This window comes from Mustela nivalis (genome assembly GCF_964662115.1).
Source record: "Mustela nivalis genome assembly, chromosome: 19".
Classification (NCBI taxonomy): Eukaryota; Metazoa; Chordata; class Mammalia; order Carnivora; family Mustelidae; genus Mustela; species Mustela nivalis.
The window spans coordinates 26,351,636-26,368,952 of NC_139038.1; the positions used below are offsets into that span (position 1 = coordinate 26,351,636).

Here is a 17,317-nt window from a genome sequence, read left to right on the forward strand (position 1 = left end):
AAGAATTTGCTTTGGTCGAGAGACGTGATGGAAATGATCCTGCTTCAGTTTAAGTTTGGCTTCAAGAAGCCTTGCACGTGTGCGTTCTCTTTTTCTCGGAACCTTGTTACCACCATGTGGACAAGCCCAGGCTCATCTCCTGGGGGATGAGAGAACACGCAAGAGGAGTCCACACATCCCAGGTGAGCCGATCCTATGGCAGGCTACAGCAAACGGAGCCCCACACAGAAGACCCAGCCAAGATCAGAGGAGCCACCGCTGAGACCACAGAACCTCTAACTGACCCAAAGGCCTGCAAGCAATAATAAACAAAACCGCTTACTGCTTTATATGGCTAAGTTTGGGGTACTTTGTGTAATTGCCCTAGTGATCCAATGAGGATTTTACAGACAAACAGCCTCAGAGACATGAAGTTACTATCTAAGGTCACTTAGTTGACAAGTGGTGAGGTAGGAATCCTGCGCCCCTATTAGGGATCATACATGATAATCCACAGCAGGGAATAACAACAACAACAAAACCAATTTCTACAAAGGGCGAACTAATAAATATTTTAGGCTTTGCAGGTCACGTAGTCTTTGTCATAACTGTTCAATTCTTCCAGTGCAGAGTGAGAGCAGTCATAAACTGCATGTTAACAAGTGGGCGTGGCTGTGTTCCAACAAAACTTTATTTACAAAAACAAGTAGAGGGCCAGGTTTGGCCTGTGTGCTACAAACTGCCATCTCCTGCTCAAGACCACTTCCCTACACCCTCACCCTTTGTGCCAGCCCTTCTTCCTTTCCCTGTTGTCTTACTCTTCCCTTTCTCTAGGATTTTGATGTAACACCCCTCAATTATCTTCTGCCATTTTCATACTCTATTCCACGACATGTGACAACTAACTCTAAACCCAGCGTCTTTGTTTCCCCAGCGTGTGTGTGACTCGACTCCCTAATTTTGCAAATCTCTGTCATTTCCAAAAATCAGTTTGACTGATATGTTTTCCCAATGTTAGGTTGATCGCTCTCTGGGTTCCCTAGGTATGGGAACCTTAAAAAGTTATGATTGTATTCTAAATCCAAGACCCAACATCATCACTGTGACAGTTGGGAATGCAAATTACTCCTGTTCAGAACATTTTTTTAGAAGTTTCAGTTCTGTAGCTACAGATATTTGACTCGCTGAGTAACATCCCCCCCCCACCACCCGCCCAAAGATCCAGAGTGATGCAGAAGCAACTCGGAGAGCTGTTTCATCACCCCCCCCACACACCCCGTCTCTGGGGCAACCTCTCTCTAAGAAGCAGGAAAGGCACATGATGATGACTTCTTGCAGAGAATAAAAATTGGGCTTGGGGAAAATGAAATCCCCAAGGTTTTCAGTGTTAAGGAAACTCATCTACCTCATCCCCAAAATAGTGTTACAATAGATTTCGATTTCTCCACCTCTTTCTGGCCCTTTCCACTTCTCTGTTGCCCTACTTAGGATATAGAACCTTGTTGGCAATTAAAGTGGACTGTGAGCTCTGTTATTTTTTCCCCCAACTGTAGGAAAAAAAGAAAAAAAAAAAAGACTTGGGAGTTTAGCAAAAGGTACTCATCCAATTTAGGAGCTGAGAGCCACGTCTTGAAAATTTCATCCAAGGTAAGTCAGGGCTAGTGTCAAACTTTCCATAATGGTTAACAACCTCCTAAGTGAAAATAAAAATGTCTATCTGGACTGATTTTAAGTTTTAAAGTTCCAACACTAGGAAGGCAGAGGAAGGTCCATCTTGTTTCTCATTATGGTTCAATTTCATTTCCAAGAAGGGCCGGGCCCCAGTCCCAGCATCTGGCACTGAGCGCGGGGCTTCTGGGAATCGCCATGACCATGAAGGCCAAGTACAAAGTGGAAAGAGATGCCTCATAGAGCAGGGTCCCTCGACTGCATGGAGGTACCAGTAATTCGTGTCCAGAAATGCCTACTGTACTTGGGGTGCCTCAAAAGTCCCATCCACCAAATGAAGAGACCCCAAAGCTTGCCACGAAGCATGCACCTGTCAACGTCCCTGCATGAACTGCACCTGCTCCATGCCAGAGGCAATATTAATCGGGTTTAACATAATTATCTCCATTATACAAAGAAACTAAGACCAAGGTCAAAGGTCCACAACCAGTGAATGACAGAGCCGAAATTCACAACCCCCTCATCTGACTTCAGAGGCTTCTCTTAATCAAGACAAAAATCACTGATACAGTGAATGATCCTATCTGTGGCGTGACCAGGGATAGGTGCTAACAATGTCCTGTATTGGTCAACACCCTTAGCTCCGCCACCAAGCTCCCATCGCCTTCAGGTCATCTGAAAAATGAGTTGTTTTAAAAATAGGACTTGAATTTGATGAGCAGCATCGGAGAAGCCACAGGGCCTCTGAGGTTGGCAGGCAAGAGATGATCATTTCCCATTATACAGATGTGGTAACTGAGGCCTAGGGAAAGGAAACAGCCTGCCCACCAGCCTACTAGTGGCCCAGCCAAGAAGGGCACAGGTACTGGCCTTCCAAGCCATGGCCAACAAAGGGATGTGGGTTTGGCTGGGCTGAAATGTGCCCAACTTGATTTTGCAGTCCTGACACACCCCAAGGGCAGGAACCCTGTGAGTCCATCAAGCTGTGTTTTCCTACTAAAGCTTTAAAACTGAAAATATACCTCATATTTTGGGGGTACACTGAAAAGGGGTGCTATGCTGAAAGATGCTTGAGTAAAAGACATATACAAACACTGATATAGCTGGAAATTGTGTTTTGTAGCTCCATAGTTATTTACCTCTGTCTTCCATGTTACAAAAAACCTTAAGCAAAACCCACAGTCCAATGACTGAAAGAGACAAAACACAGGAGATAGAGGGCAGTAAGGAAGGGCATCAAGACAAAAGATCCTATATGAAATTTAATTTGCTATCAGGAACATGATGAACATCCAGAAAATTACCATATGTCCTGAGCACTTGTGAGATGTAGAACCAATCTCTGAGCTTCCTGGCAGGCAATGCAAAGAGGGAAACATAATGAGTTACTCGACTCTTGTGTCACACATGGGATTCCTCACTTTGCCAAAAAGACTCTTGGTCATTCCTCCTTTTTTGGTACCATTAGCTGTGGTCCATGTCCCAGATATTTGTTCTGTCTCTGTATCTATTGAGTGGATCTGAAATGACTGGCAACAAGATTCTGCAGAAAGGCTTCTGGAATCAGAGGAGCTGGCTGGTCTGCCACCCTGATCCTATCAAGTGTTTACTTACTGAGCGTCACCTGAACAGACTGCCGATGAAGAAGTTTAAAACCACTTTGGTAAGAGACTGTGCCACCAGAATAGCAATGGGGAAGCAAGCAGAGAAAAGTCAGATTCCCATGCAAATGACAAAACGCACCTCTGCATTGATGTCATCTCCATGGGGCCACCATTTTTCTGAAACCCTTTCCTGTACAAAGTGAGGCAGGTTAGAATAAGGAGATGCTTCCCGGCTTCTCTCTCTGCCCTACCTAGTCCCACTGGGTAAGGCTGGGATACTCCCGCAGTTGATCTCAGCTCCAAGCACGGAGTAGGCCACGTGACAGAGGGGTGGGGCGGGAACCAGACTCTGGTACTTACCATACTGTGGGCTCCGTGCAATGGAGCTCTACACGGGGTCGGGTTCCCAAAGACATGGGAGCATTGTGGGGCCAAAATTCAGATCTGCAGCAAAGAGTAGAAACGACCCTCAGCCCCTCACCCCGCCCTCCTCAAGAGCCCTGGGCTTGGCAGCAGCCTGTTCCCAGAACTGTGTGCTGGGCGACTGGAAGCTGACTGCCTACCTACTACACGAGCTGCTGTGCAGAGATCCTAGGAAGACAGGAGGGCAGAGGGGTGGGCGATCAGCAGCACAGGGCACCCTGCCACCCCTGCATTTAATAACTGTTGATGATCCCAGAACCCTGTTTAACGCCCAACAAGTGGTACTGAGTCTTTCCTTTCACCGACCTGCAAGCATTTCCCTAAAGCAGCCACCACTTAGCAAAGCCACTGTAGTTCCCCTAGCATGGTTGTACCAATTAAATAATGTGACACTTCGGAGGCAAAAAGCTATGTATTTACTCCCAAACCAGAGGCCTGAGGGCTCTTACTTAAAGATTACAAGTGTGTGTGTGTGTGGATCTCCTTCTTAAGAGTCAACGTACATGACCACTGTTTGCTGTTCAGAAAGGCCATCCCAAAGGGGCTGCAGGCGCACAGCCCTGGGGACAAGAGGAAGCGCATCCAGGTGGCCACGAGGGGAGAGGGCGCCAGGGGTCATGCTCCCAGCCCAGCCTTGGAGAACAACGGGTTTCGATCCCACTACTGCGGGATTTGGAGCTACTTCCTCTAACTCTCTGCACCTCATTATCCTCATCCACAAAATGGGGCCAAGGGAGCTCCTACCTAGTGGCAGAGATTTAACGGAGATGAAGCGTTCAAGCGACAATGATTAGGAATCCTCAACTGTAGCCTCAAGGCCAAAGGCAGAGCAACCACCCGGAATCAGTGCAGGCTCTCCCTGCAGGGGCTAGTCCTTCTGCTCAGCTCAGCCTGAGAAATCTGCTTCTGCCCTAGGCTTTACGCGTTACCAACAAAGCTTGGGGGGGCAGGGAGCACTGGGGAGGAAGGAAAAGTTTCTGGAAAACCTGGTTGCTGGGCCCCACTTGGAGGGTGTCACTGGCAGCTGAAGATGCCGGTCTGAGGACAGGGTCTCTTGGGGCCTGTCTCAAGGCTGCTCCGTGCAAGGGACAAATGCTAGCCGGCCTGATGGTTCCAAAGACGTTTTACTGCTCAAAAGTACAAAATAAGCAGAGTGCGGGTAACTAAACACTATTTTTATCGCCGTTCTCACACTCTCATGCCACAGGCAAAAGCTGGTGCTGGAGGGAGGCTGGCAGGGAAATGTTTGTTCAGAGCGAGGGGCAGCCTGAATACCAATGTGGCCAGCGGGAGGCTGGGCGGCTGAGGCTTCCAGGGGCCAGTGGGGCCTGAGGGGTACAGGGCATGGCCACACGGGGACACAGAGCAGGGCTAACCTAACGGGAAGAAATGCGCGTCTCCCCAAATCCAGCCCTGCGTCCGGCCGCCCTGCGGCAGTGCCCTGTGTCCTTTACAAGCTTCCTTCCCCTTGGCGCCAGGGACAAAACTTAGCCTCCAGTCTAGCCAGGTCAGGTCTGAATTACGACAGTTCTGAGCTCCTTCAGGGCAGAAACCTCATCTGGCATGTTCACCATTATATTCCAGTAAGCAGATAATGCCTGACACATGCCTACAGCAGGCACTGGGTAAATATGTCCCCAAAGAAGTGTTATCCAAGGGTTTGCAGGGGGGGGGGGGCATCTGTGAACAATGCAGAGAAAACTCTTGTCCTCATATAGGGAGACAAACAAAAAATAATGTGCACAAGAATGTGCACAATAGGGTAGAAGAGAACAGGAGAAAGGGGGGTTAGGATGTTGGGAGGGACAGGTGCCTTCTTTCGAAGGACAGTCAAGGTCAGCTGTGAATTGAAAGAGTGGGATTGTGAGCAGACACCTGACAGGGAGGAGTGAGCAGCAGTGTGGATATCTGGGGCAAAGAACATTTCAGGGAGCGGGACCCACAGTGCAAAGGCCCTGAGGTGAGAGCATGCCCAGAGCGGCCCACCTCACCAGTGGGGATGAGCAGAGAGGCAGGAATGCAAGAAGTCAAAGATGAAAAGCAGGAGGTTAGGTCAGAGAAGGAATGGGGGCTAGATCATATAAAGCCTTCTGGAACTGTGGTTTTCAACGGGAAGAGTTCTTTCTCTCATGGCAGTCTTGCATGTCTGGGGACATTTTTGGTTTTTGCCATGGCAGGGGTGGGGTGGGTGCTGGCGTTTATGGGGAGAGGCCAGGCACACTGCTAAACATCCTCTGATGCACTGGACAGCCCCACAAAGAATCACCCGGCCCACAATGTCACCTAGTGCAAGTCTAGGCCACTGTATGGACTTTTTGGCTTTTGCCCCAAGTGAGCTGAGATTATTTGCTGAATGAATGAACCAGAACACAAATGGTAAGTCAGGAGTGTTTCATCTTCCTCAGAGCCCTTTCTCCTATTAATAGAGTTAGGAAAAAGGGAGAAAAGAATAGAGAACAGGAGAAAAGAGGCCTTTCTTCCTGCCAAAGGCACACAGTGGAACTCCTGGTTTTGAAATGTCCTACTTTATGTGCAATCTAAAAGGACGCCAACTGTCTTCTGGCCTGATGACAACAGAAGGAACTTCCTGGAAAGCTGGCTATGGTAGGAGGTGGCCAGAACCTGCCTGAGGGGAACCCTCCCCCCCAATCAACAGTAAAAACCAGGTTTATGGGGAATTGGGCTATAACCTCTGGGGCCCCAGTGGAGAGCAGTTCAACATTCATTTCTCCCCAAGTGAAGACAGGGGACAGGGTGGTGGCTGGGCTGGTGGCTGCCTGACTGCCTTTGCTTCTAATCACCAGGTCTTGGCCAAGTTACTCCTAGAAACCTACAGTCTCGCCTATATTTCATGTGGGTGATTAAATCAAGGAGGACTTCATCCCCCATTCCTGCCTCTGAGTTTGTGAATAATCAAAGGCTAATTAGCCAGCGCCCCATGGGACAAGGATTTAGCCATGCAAGATGTACTATGAGGCTCCAAAAATAAACTGAGAAGTGGATCTGACTTGAGCGCCAGCAGGGAGCACCAGGGACGAGGTCAGCTGGGGCCGAATCCGGGTGGATTTCTCCAGGGCGAGGCTGGACCCTTTGGCTCCCATCAAAGACACACAAGGACAAGTCACTGAGGAGCTGGCCTTCCTCTGCCAGCTCATGGATCAATCCTCTCAAAGCATTAAGAATCCAGAGTGAGATTCGAGATTGGGAAGGACAGAGGAAGGTTCTCCTGGCTGGAGGCAAACCAGCAGGTTCAAACCCTGGCTCCATCCCTTTCTGGCCATGGTAAATGGTCTCAGCCCTTTGAGTCCCAATTTCTTCCCCTATAGAATGGAATCAAATGCAAATAATCAGGAAGTGCCCTGGGAGATCATTCTGGCAGAAGGAAGGCATGAAGACAGTAGAAGTCATAGACAGGGATTCTTGTGCACCGTACACTCTGCTAAATGGTTAGACTTGTTTACTGGATTCTTAGAACCCAAGGCAGCACTGGGTATGCCATTTTAACATGAGAATGCTGAGATTTAGAAGCACTAAGCCCAGTGCTTGGGCCAGGGAGTAGGACCCTCCTTTCTCCATGTTCTCTTCAGTACATCACACATAGAGCATCTTCAACTCTTTTTTTTCTTTTTAAAGATTCCATCTATTTATTTGACAGACAGAGATCACAAGTAGGCACAGAGGCAGGCAGAGAGAGAGGAGGAAGCAGGCTCCCCGCCAAGCGGAGAGCCCAGTGCAGGGCTCGATTCCAGGACCCTGAGATCATGACCTGAGCTGAAGGCAGAGGCTTTAACCCAATGAGCCACCCAGGCACCATGAGCACCTTCAACTTCTCATGCATACTGACTACTGTGCTGGGTCCTCCTAACACGCGGGAAAGCCAGCCGTGATGGCCACCACTCCATTTTACAGACGAGGACACCCAAGCACGTCCCTGGATGCCCCACTTGCCAAAGGTCTCCACTGGGAAAACAGAGCCCCCAAAGAGAAGTCCAAACCAATGCAAAATGCGGGTCAGGTGACAGCCACGTGGGGAAGGAGAGGTGTCACATTTGCAGATGACAAATCAGCAGGGGATTCATATTCAGCTCCGAAAAGCCTGGGACCCGGAACCAACATTTGCTGCACAGCTATGGCACACCACACAGCAAGCCCACATGCATCTCCTCTCATCCTCACTGAGAGCCTGAAGGCAAGTGCTCTCATTGTTCCCTTTTCACAGATGAGGGGAAGGTTTAGGGAGGTAATTTAAGCTATTTAGCATATGGCTAGGGGAGGTGGTACTTGAACCAGGTCGAGGGATAGGTTCTCAGTCACAGTGAGGCCCCTCCAAGCCTTTGTTAAATAGGACAATGGGAGCCAGGAATCCGGAACAACTGTTCTCTACCAGCAGCCATAGGACCCTGGGACTGTTAGTTCCCTCCATCTCTGGACTTCATCTTTTTCTGACAGGGAATGGGCTCAAAGGGATATCCCTCAGTTCTGACCTCATGTGTTGCTCTATGCTGATCTTAAACCAGTGCTTCCCAAGGGAAATGCTATGACCTACCTCAGGACCTTTGCACTTACTATTCTCTATGCCTGAAAAAAAATCACCCCCTAAATACCTTCATGATTCACTCCTCAGGCAACTGCTCTGAAGACACTTCAAGAACCACCTACTACCCCCACAACAAGCATTCCCTATCCCTCTTCTTTCCCTGTCACTTGTACCTAGCATACTATGTATTTACTTATTGTCTGTATCCTCCAACTAGAAGGTAAGCTACATTGTTACATCCCTTACGTACCCATAAGCCCTAGCTACTATGTACCAGAAATTGGGTAAATAGTCAAACGGATGGCTGAATGCCTCAGAACCATTTCTGTGCACCTCTACTCTCCAAGCAGAAAGCAAGGGTAACCCCGTTCCACCATGATGGAATCCAGCCACGTGCAATTATCACCATGGCTGCCACGTTTACTAAGCAAACTTGAGTTGGAAGAAACAGCCTGCAGGATAGGAGTAGGGGCAGCGGTAAGCCAAAGCCAGACTTCATAACCAGACAAAGTAGGCTGGTGGAATCTGTTTGCACAGACCACCTTGGAGCCCTCTCTATCCCGTTAACCTGCCCTTCCTCACCGACCTCAGGAAACAAACCATCGCTTGATACCACTGGGTCTAATTACTCAGAGAATCGGAGTAGTGCCCCAGGCTTGAATAACAGGCAATGCTGCCACAGAGGGACCCCACAGGCTCCCTCCATGAGTGTCCAGCCCCCTTTGCACTTCACGGTTTTCTAGCACAGGTCACGGTACGGTACGTGGGAGCTGATTTCGCCTCAACGCAGCTATAGGGATTATACCCAATTTTGCCAAAACAAGCGATTTTAATTTGCCCCCCCATCCCCCGCAGAAACCAAACCACAACCGCTCATCTGGATTTCCTTGACTGCTAAAGGACAGCGTACCCTTCGTAAATGAAGGCCATGGCAAGTTTGCAGAACGAGATCCTGCTCTTCGAGGCAGGTTTGAAAAGACCAGCCCCAGGGGAAGGACTGTCCTCCCCATCCTCCCAAGCTGCTGGGTGCCAAGCCCCGGGAGAAGCCCCATGTCCAAGTGCACAGCAGGGCAGTATGCTGCCCAGGCTTTCTAATGAGATGAGAACTGAGGTTCAAAAACAAACTATGCAAAGCCACGTACAGAAATACGAGAAGACAGAAGAACTGGGCAACCAAGTGCATAAAAGGCGGCAGGGTGGGGAGCCCACGTCTCAGTCAATCACCAGGTCAGGTGGAATCTGGGGATCAAAACAGCAGCTTAGCTGCTAGGAAAGTGGTGCAATTGACCTTGGACATCTGGGGAAGCTTCAGCTCTATGGAGGTGTTTCCATACTCCCAACAAAATGTTACCTTTTAGCAAGTGCACAGTGATTCCATTTCTAGGAATTTAACCTTCAAGGCTGCTTGCACTTAAGTACACCTACCGTGGGTAGGGAGGATGGTTATTGCAGGGTTTTTAAATGCGGAAGATGGGAATCCACCCCAGCCTCCTTCCCCGGTGGCCTGGTTAAGCACCGCTCATCGACACAAATGGAAAACGATGCAGCAATTAAAAAGAATAAGGCAACTCTATACACGGTGGGCAGAACAATCAACAGGGTACATGGATAAGTGAAAACAGCAAGCCCGAGGAGCAGCTCAAAGCACAGGCCAGAGCCAGACCCTCTAACTGGATGGCAACTCCTCACTAGCCACGTGACTTTTGGCAAGTCACTTCGCCTCTATGGACCTCAGTTTCTTTATCCATCCAGTGGACACTTAAGCAGAGTTAATATACCTAAGCCTGCGTTCTCAAAGGGCTGACGTGTTCCCCAAGGGGGGCAAAAATTAGTTCAGAGGAAGAGGCCGAAAAGAATCTTAGACACTACAATGATCTGGGGTCCTCCAGAGCGCGACCCCGCCTGATTCATTGTATCCCTTAATATTTAATTTCTCTCAGGAGGGAGAGTTTACATTTTTTCTCTTAGGAGGGTGGTAATGAAAAAGGCAGCTGATGAACATGCTAGTCAAGCTGCAGGAGGCATATGGGGGTGACATCTACCTGGGACACTGCTGTCAGGCTTAAATGCCACAGTGCTGTTCCTTAGTCCTGGTCGGGCCACCCTGCAGATGGTGCACACGAATAACAATCCCCATGTCTCAGATGAGGAGCCTGAGGTCCACAGAAATGATGGAAATAGGCCAAAGGTCTGAAACCTAGCCAGGCTCCTCACCTGAGAGCTTCTGCTGATCCCAGGGTCCAGATTCCGCCCCCGCTTCCCTCCCCAACTCCGCATTCTGGCCTGAGCAAGGTCTTTGTGGTCTGTGTTTTATTACCCGTCCTGACTCCAAGTTAAGGCCCCACCATCGTGTTTCCCTCCTGTGGCCTCATTTTAATTTATGCCATCTTGTTCTGTGGGCTGCCACACAACCTTCCTAGAGTAGGGAGCGGAGGCAAGAGATGCACCAATAAAAACACATGGAACTCCAAGAGGTTCCCGAAAAAGCCACCACTGGCAGAGCTCACTGAGGGAGATCACCCACTCCTCGAGGGGCTTTTGAGGGAAGCTGGGAAGGCAAGGGCCGGCCCGCTGGTTGGGGTGGGTGAGGCAGAGAGGAAGGAGGGCGAGCTCTCACAAGGCAGCGGAGGTGCGCATATGGAGAGGAAAAAGGGAGGGCAGAGGCTTTAGTCGTGATCTCAGCAGGCAAAGCAACAGAGTCCCTGGTTCCTTCCTTCCTTCCTTCATTCAGGACCTAGGATGTGCAGAGCACAGAGCTCCGTGCACAGGGGCAGAACTAAACAGAGCAGACCTCAGTGGTTGTGACAGAGGCCGCAAGGTCCACAATGCCTCCAAAATTACAATCGGACCCTTTACAGGAAGCCTGTCAACTCCACGTTGTTAGTGAACTGCAATGTTCACATCGACAGGAAGACTTCCGACACCCTCCCGAGACCCCGGTTTTTCATCCGTTACACGGACACGCTAAGCACACCGCTGTAAGGGTCCGACGACAGAACACATGGGAGGTTCCTAGAAATAAGCCTAGACACAGACACTTCAACACTTCTTTGCACTCCTGATAACCGGTATCATGAGGAGGGAGAGGAAGTAGGGCGCAGGGAAAGGAATCACCCCAGCATATCTTCAAACCACTTCCATGGAGGCTTCCCATTCACATTTCAGGAGGAGGTAGAATTAGTTGATTGAAGTAATCCGAGCATTTTATGGGCCATTTTACTTCGTTCTCTCTCTCTCTCTCTTTTTTAAAAGATTTTATTTATTTGACAGACAGAGATCACAAGTAGGCAGAGAATCAAGCGGGGAGAGAGAGAGGGAGAAAGAGAGGGAGGAGGAAGCAGGCTCCCTGCCTAGCAGAGAGCCCAATGCAGGACTCGATCCCAGGACCCTGAGATCATGACCTGAGCTAAAGGCAGAGGCTTAACCCACTAAGCCACCCAGGCAGTCCTACTTCGTTCTCTTTGACGCTCAGATGAGTGTGGTTGTTCACTCTTTCCGCATTTCTGAAACTGACTTATCTTCCAGCCCTTGTGAACACCTGATTTGTGAATTCCTATCTGTTCTCAGCCAACTATGTGGCAGGCACTCAGGATCTATGAAAATAGGTGAGCAATACATGTGTGTGTGTGTGGGGGGGGGTAGTTATAAGACAAGTCATGCTCGCTTGGAGTCTACACTGGAACAAGGGAGTCACCCAGTCACTATATATAAACTGTCAGTGGGGTAGTAACAGCTATGAGGACAAACATCAGCTCAGACAGAGAACAGTGGTAGTTTGTAATCTCGAGAGTGGTAGCCAGGAAGGCCTCCCAAAAGGATGAACTCTGAGCAAGGACTTGAGACAGGTGAGGCAGGAAGGTCCTAGAATCTGGAAGCACGGGGCTCTCGTTAGGGGGAAGGCCTCGTCAGGAGCAAAGATGCCTATCTTTGGCAGCAAGTCTTTTTTCCCCTCCGAGCGCCAAAGCTGTTCCTAATGCCATGTGATCCTCAGATTACAGAAACACCATATTTGCACAGTACAGGCGGGGGGTGAAACCATGGTGCAAGGATTCGGACAGAAGGGGAGAGTGGGAACTGTAGCTTTATTTCAGCTTACGGCTCAAGCTCAACTCCTTTGAAAGAGCTGACGTGTTTTCTTGGCCATAAACCTGCTGTAAGCCTATGTATAAAAGCGTCACCTGTCAACAACCTAGTAAATCCACAAGTAAGATTTTTTTTTTTCTCCGAAAAATCGTGGGAACCAAATGGATTCTAATAAAGTTGTAGGACCAGTTTAGGCGGTCCTGGTTCCTGCTTTTGCACTTGGCAAGTAAGGCTAAATGAGAAGGTATCTGTTTTTGCAGAATGTTTGTACAGCATCCAAGAAAAATAAATCTATTTGTGTATATATCCCAAAACTTTGCATAGACAAGCGAATGGGATAATGAGGTTGTGCCTGTGACATTTCTCTGCCAGTGTTCCTGCAAACTCCCCAAGAACAAAGCCATATTAAAAAAACAAGCAAACAAAAAAGACATCAGCTCCTGGGTGACAAAGAGGACCCAACTATAAGCCCACATGTACATTGCCAGCTACACTCACCATCGCTTCCGAGTGCCTACTGCGGCTACTAACAACCTGCTCTGACCCTGGGATCCTTCTTGTATGAGGAGGAGGGTAGGCTAGGGAGGTGCTGACTCAGAACTCATTCCAGTTCCCATGGCAGGATGCCCTGAGGCTTGATTATCTGGGACAGGAGGCGAGTCATTCCCAGACTTGGGTTCAAGTTCATGCCTGCTACCCGAGTGTGAACTTACAGTTACTGATTGAACTACCCACTCTGATTTCCAAATCCATGCCCTTCTGGATTCCAGCAGACAGCAGATTAGGATGTGTGTAGGAGTGAAAGATAGAGGAACCGTACAGGATAGGAGACAGAAGGGCCTACCTTCCCACCTCCTTCCGAAATCACAGCACAACACAGCAATCACGGATACTGGGTACGATGCTATTGAGAGCCTTTTCTCCTTCAGATCCTGTTTCACAAGGCACGGACGATAGAACACGTCCTCATGAAGACAAGTTATCTCAGCTGTAGTGGAAGGCACTCCTAGGGTCAGCTTTAGTTGCCTAGAACATTCACTCGCAGTATAGGATACCTTCTTAACAGTGCACAACACAGGGCTCAAACAGAAACCACGCTTATCACGAACTCATAACTCTAAGACTCTACGGGCCCCACACTCTGGCTTCCGAGAACTTTTATTTCCAGATACCAAGTGCCAGGTCTTGAGCCCACCGCCGTGAGAAACAGTCAATCCAGTGTGCTGACCCCCTTTCCCCCGGGGCATGGGGTGCTCCCTCATTTCTTCTAAGTGGGCCATGACTTCCCCATCACTCCTCTGGCCTCAGGCTGAGGCTAGCCGTGGGGGATGGGGCACTCTCTCCTCTCAGGCTGAGAACTGCGGTTATGTCCTACTCCTCCTACGCCCTGAGGCGACCACGCCAGACATGGGGTGACAACTATAAAGTCCACCCGGAGAGTCCGGGAGTAACTAAGGGACAGCTGGAAGCTCTCTACTCTCCCTTTGCAAGTGGGATCGTTTTCAGGATAACTTAGCAAGCGCGTTCTTCTATTATGAGATTAGAGGCAGGGGTGTTAGGGACCAAATGTTTGTGCCTCCCCAGAATTCATGTTAAAATCCAAACCCCCAATGTGATGATGTTAGGAGGTGGGGTTTGGGGAGGCTGACTGGGTCACGAGGGTGGATCTGTCATGAATGCAATTAGCCAGTGTCTGTGCCTTCTCCTTCTGGCACGTGAGGACGCCGCAACAGGCCGGCCCTCCGCGAGGGGGGGGAAGGAGGACCACGCGGGCGCCAGACTACAGAATTCGGAGCAGCCGCTGTCTGTGTCCATAGGCCACCCGGTCTACAGTCATCTGCCCAGCAGCCAGTGCCGACGGAGACAGGTGGACAGACATCATTTGTATATTCAAATACAGCACAGGTGTTTAAGGGAGGGGGAAAAGGAGAGCACTAGAGAGAGAATATACAAGAGAGAACCAACCTTCAGGCTGCACAGGATTTCTGCAGCTTACACAGCTGACTTTCAAACCTAGACGCCAGGTAAGAGGCAATTTTTCTGTACATGTATGTTTCCCTTTCTATGGCAGACAGCTTCTGAAAAACTGGATACGAACAGCAAGTTTAAAAAATCCTTTTGGTATACATCTTTGAAAGTTCCCAACTGTCTTAGTTAGGGCCACTAGAGCAAATATACCTGAGACCGGGGGCTTACAGAGCCGACATGGGTCGCTCACAGCTCTGGAGGCTGGCAGTCCCAGAACAGGGGGCCAGCTAGGTCCGGTTCTGGTGAGAACACCCTGCCTGGCTTGCGGCCGGTTGCCTTCCTGCCCTGTGCTCTCATGGTGGAGAGAGAAAAGGGGATCTGGGCTTTCTTTCTTTTCTTATGAGGGTCCATCAGGGGCCACACCCTCATTAACCCTAATTTCCCGCCCAAGCCCTACCTCCTAGTACCACCACACTGAAGGTTTGGGCTTCAACATATGAACTTGTGGAGATGCAAGCATTTAGCCCATCATACCATCTCCAAACCCATTAGTGAAGATAAGGGTCCTGTGGTAGGACAGAACATTGGTTCTTAACCTCTAAAATGTATCTCTATGTCAAGTTTGAGTTTCCAGGTCTTTTGAATGTTCTTACATTTGTGAAGCTAAAACAGTATTAGACCCATGCATTCTGGCCCTCTCCCCTCATTACGCAGAGGAAGGGTCTGTGGTCCAAAGAAGCAACAGGGCTGAGCCAAGGTCACTGGGCTGCAGTGAGTCAGAACTGAGCCTTGAACCTGAGGGTTTGCTCTTCTTGGTGGTTATTCACTTACTGTGCTTGAAATAAGCCAGCCAGTACTCGGGGCCTGGGAATCCGTTAGTTAGGGGAGCCTGTAGTTTTAATGCCCTATTTTCTTGAAGTCAAAACTACACCATCAGGGTGTTTCTCTTTTTCAGTGTGGAGTCATCTTTATTTTATTTATATTTTGCAGCGAGATGATTTAACTCAAATGTGCTCGGGCACAGAGGAAATGTGACCTGAAAGACGGTCTTTGTGGCAGAAGGAGAGCCGGCAGATACTTATTTCCTGCCTCTCCAAGGCCAGTAACATCCTGGTACAAACGGAGCCATCAATACATCTTTCATAAGGGCCTCTCTGCACAGTGAGGTGGAAAATCTTTCCAATGACTCTGGCCCATTTGTAACTCTGCCCTGAATAAAAGAAGGAATTGATCGGGGCTTGGACAGCTTCCATGCCCAGGGGCCTCCCTGCGCCCCAGGAGGCAGAGTCTACAAATGGAATTCAATTGGCCAATTACTCCTGGAGAGGGAGACCAGTAGGGGTCAGCAGGGCCTCTGCTGAGTGAGCAGAGAAGGGTTAACTGTGTTCAGCCTTGCTCTGCTCTGGTCTGCAAGAGGAGTGATGCCTGAAAGTCTCTAAGAGAAAGGGGCTTAAGAGGGATCAGAAGAAAAGCTTCCTGCTCAAAAGCGCCCCTCAGTTTCCCCTCCTGATGAGCCCCAAGGAACAGGTGGTGTCATGTAGTCTATCAGCCAACAGGTTGGCATTTCCTGAGCATCCCCAATGGGCCAGCTGAGCGGGATGGCTTGGAGGCTCCGTAACAGGGCAGAGGAGCATGGCAGCTTGAAGAGAGTGGTCCATGGGTCTGGACACATCCTATGGCCCAAACCTCCCCATACGGTGGCCGATGCCCTGAGTGCTTGGCTGGCTGGGAGACCAGAGGCCGGAGCCTAGTTTTAGATGCTGACATTGGGGCAACCGACTTCTCCCTCTGGACTGCATGCTTTACTCTTTCATAAAACTGGGGTGAGTTATCTTAGGGCAGCAGTTCTCAATTTTTTGGAGGGGAGGGGACACTTTGCCCCTCCCTCCAGGAGACATTTGGAAATTTCTAGAGACATTTTTGGCTGTCACACTGGGGGAGGGCGAGGGGATGCTACTGGCAGCTAGGATGCAGAAGCCAGAGACGGTGATAGACATGCTACTGTGCCTGGGACAGTCCCTCCCCACCCACCACAGGAATGTTCCAGATCAGAATGTCAGTGAAGTGTGAAGAAGTCGACAAAGCACAGAGAATGCTCTTCTGGCACCCTCGCAGGTGGGTTCTGTCCTGAGACGCCGGCCCACACTCCCGCTCACCCACCGGCGGTCCCCTCCCAAACCCTCCCTCCCTTTTCGACTTCATAGGCATGTGCACGTGAACGAGGCGCTTCTCTTACTCAAGCATCAGCGTCAACATTGGGATCAATCGGATTACAGAACCTGATTTAAGCCAGAGCGGTCTTGAGGAGTAGAAATCAGTAACCTTCCCAGTACCTGGCACACAGCAGACGCTCCAGAAACAGGAGGCATTACCTCCTGTAGTGACAATAACGTCTATCTCTCTGTCATGAGGATAGGTAAAATGTGAAGAGGGTTGGCACGGTGCCTGGCGTCACAGAGGATACAGAGCAAACCCGGGCAGGTGAAGGCAAAGGATCAACCAATGGAGGTTCGTGGAAAAGCAATGTCCAGAATGGAGCTTAGCATGAAGAGTCCCCAAAAGGTATCTGTTCCATGGAGAAAAGGGAGCTCAGAGAAGCAGAAGGGTCTACAACAGGGTTTCTCAACCTCAGCATCAAAGACACAGGCACCCAAGGATTCTCCACTGTGGGACCCGTTCCCTGCCCTGTAGAATGTCAGCAGCAGCCCTCGCTCCTACGCACTGAGCCTGAAGCACGCCTCCCTCCCTAGCCCAGCTGTGACAACCAAAACTGTCTCTGGCCGTTGCCAAGTGTTCCCTGGGGGGGCACACCTGTTTCTGGTTCAGGACCATGGGTCTAGAAATGTCTGACACACAGTGGGCTCTCAGCTAGCAAATGTGTTGGAAGGAGGCAGGGGAAGAGAAGCGAGGGACCAAGGCTGACCTTTCGGACGCTTGCCTTGGCTGCCTCCCACTGGCTCTCACTCGCGATGCACAAGGGGAGAGAGGCTGTTTCTGGGCAGACACCAGGCAGAGACCCTGTGCTTACCTTGCCCAATCTTGCATCCCTTTGACA

At 49.9% G+C, this 17,317-nt stretch overlaps 1 protein-coding gene and 1 long non-coding RNA gene across 3 annotated transcripts in view; one reads left to right on the plus strand and one right to left on the minus strand.

Moving 5' to 3' along the window:
- The window catches only part of XYLT1 (xylosyltransferase 1), a 298,678-nt gene that overhangs the window by 153,774 nt on the left and 127,587 nt on the right, over positions 1-17,317 (minus strand). The window contains exon 1 of one of the 2 annotated variants that reach the window (XM_082714895.1): positions 3,612-3,659. The exons of the other annotated variant lie outside the window; for it this stretch is intronic. Coding sequence (XP_082571021.1) covers positions 3,612-3,614 — 3 coding nt within the window. The 5' untranslated portion in view covers positions 3,615-3,659. Of the gene's footprint in view, positions 1-3,611; positions 3,660-17,317 lie in introns of those variants that run through there. 2 annotated transcript variants of the gene reach the window in all.
- Positions 13,992-15,493, plus strand: LOC309855063. The gene is made up of 2 exons (XR_014306591.1): positions 13,992-14,318; positions 15,253-15,493. It is a non-coding gene; the product is annotated as an uncharacterized lncRNA (long non-coding RNA).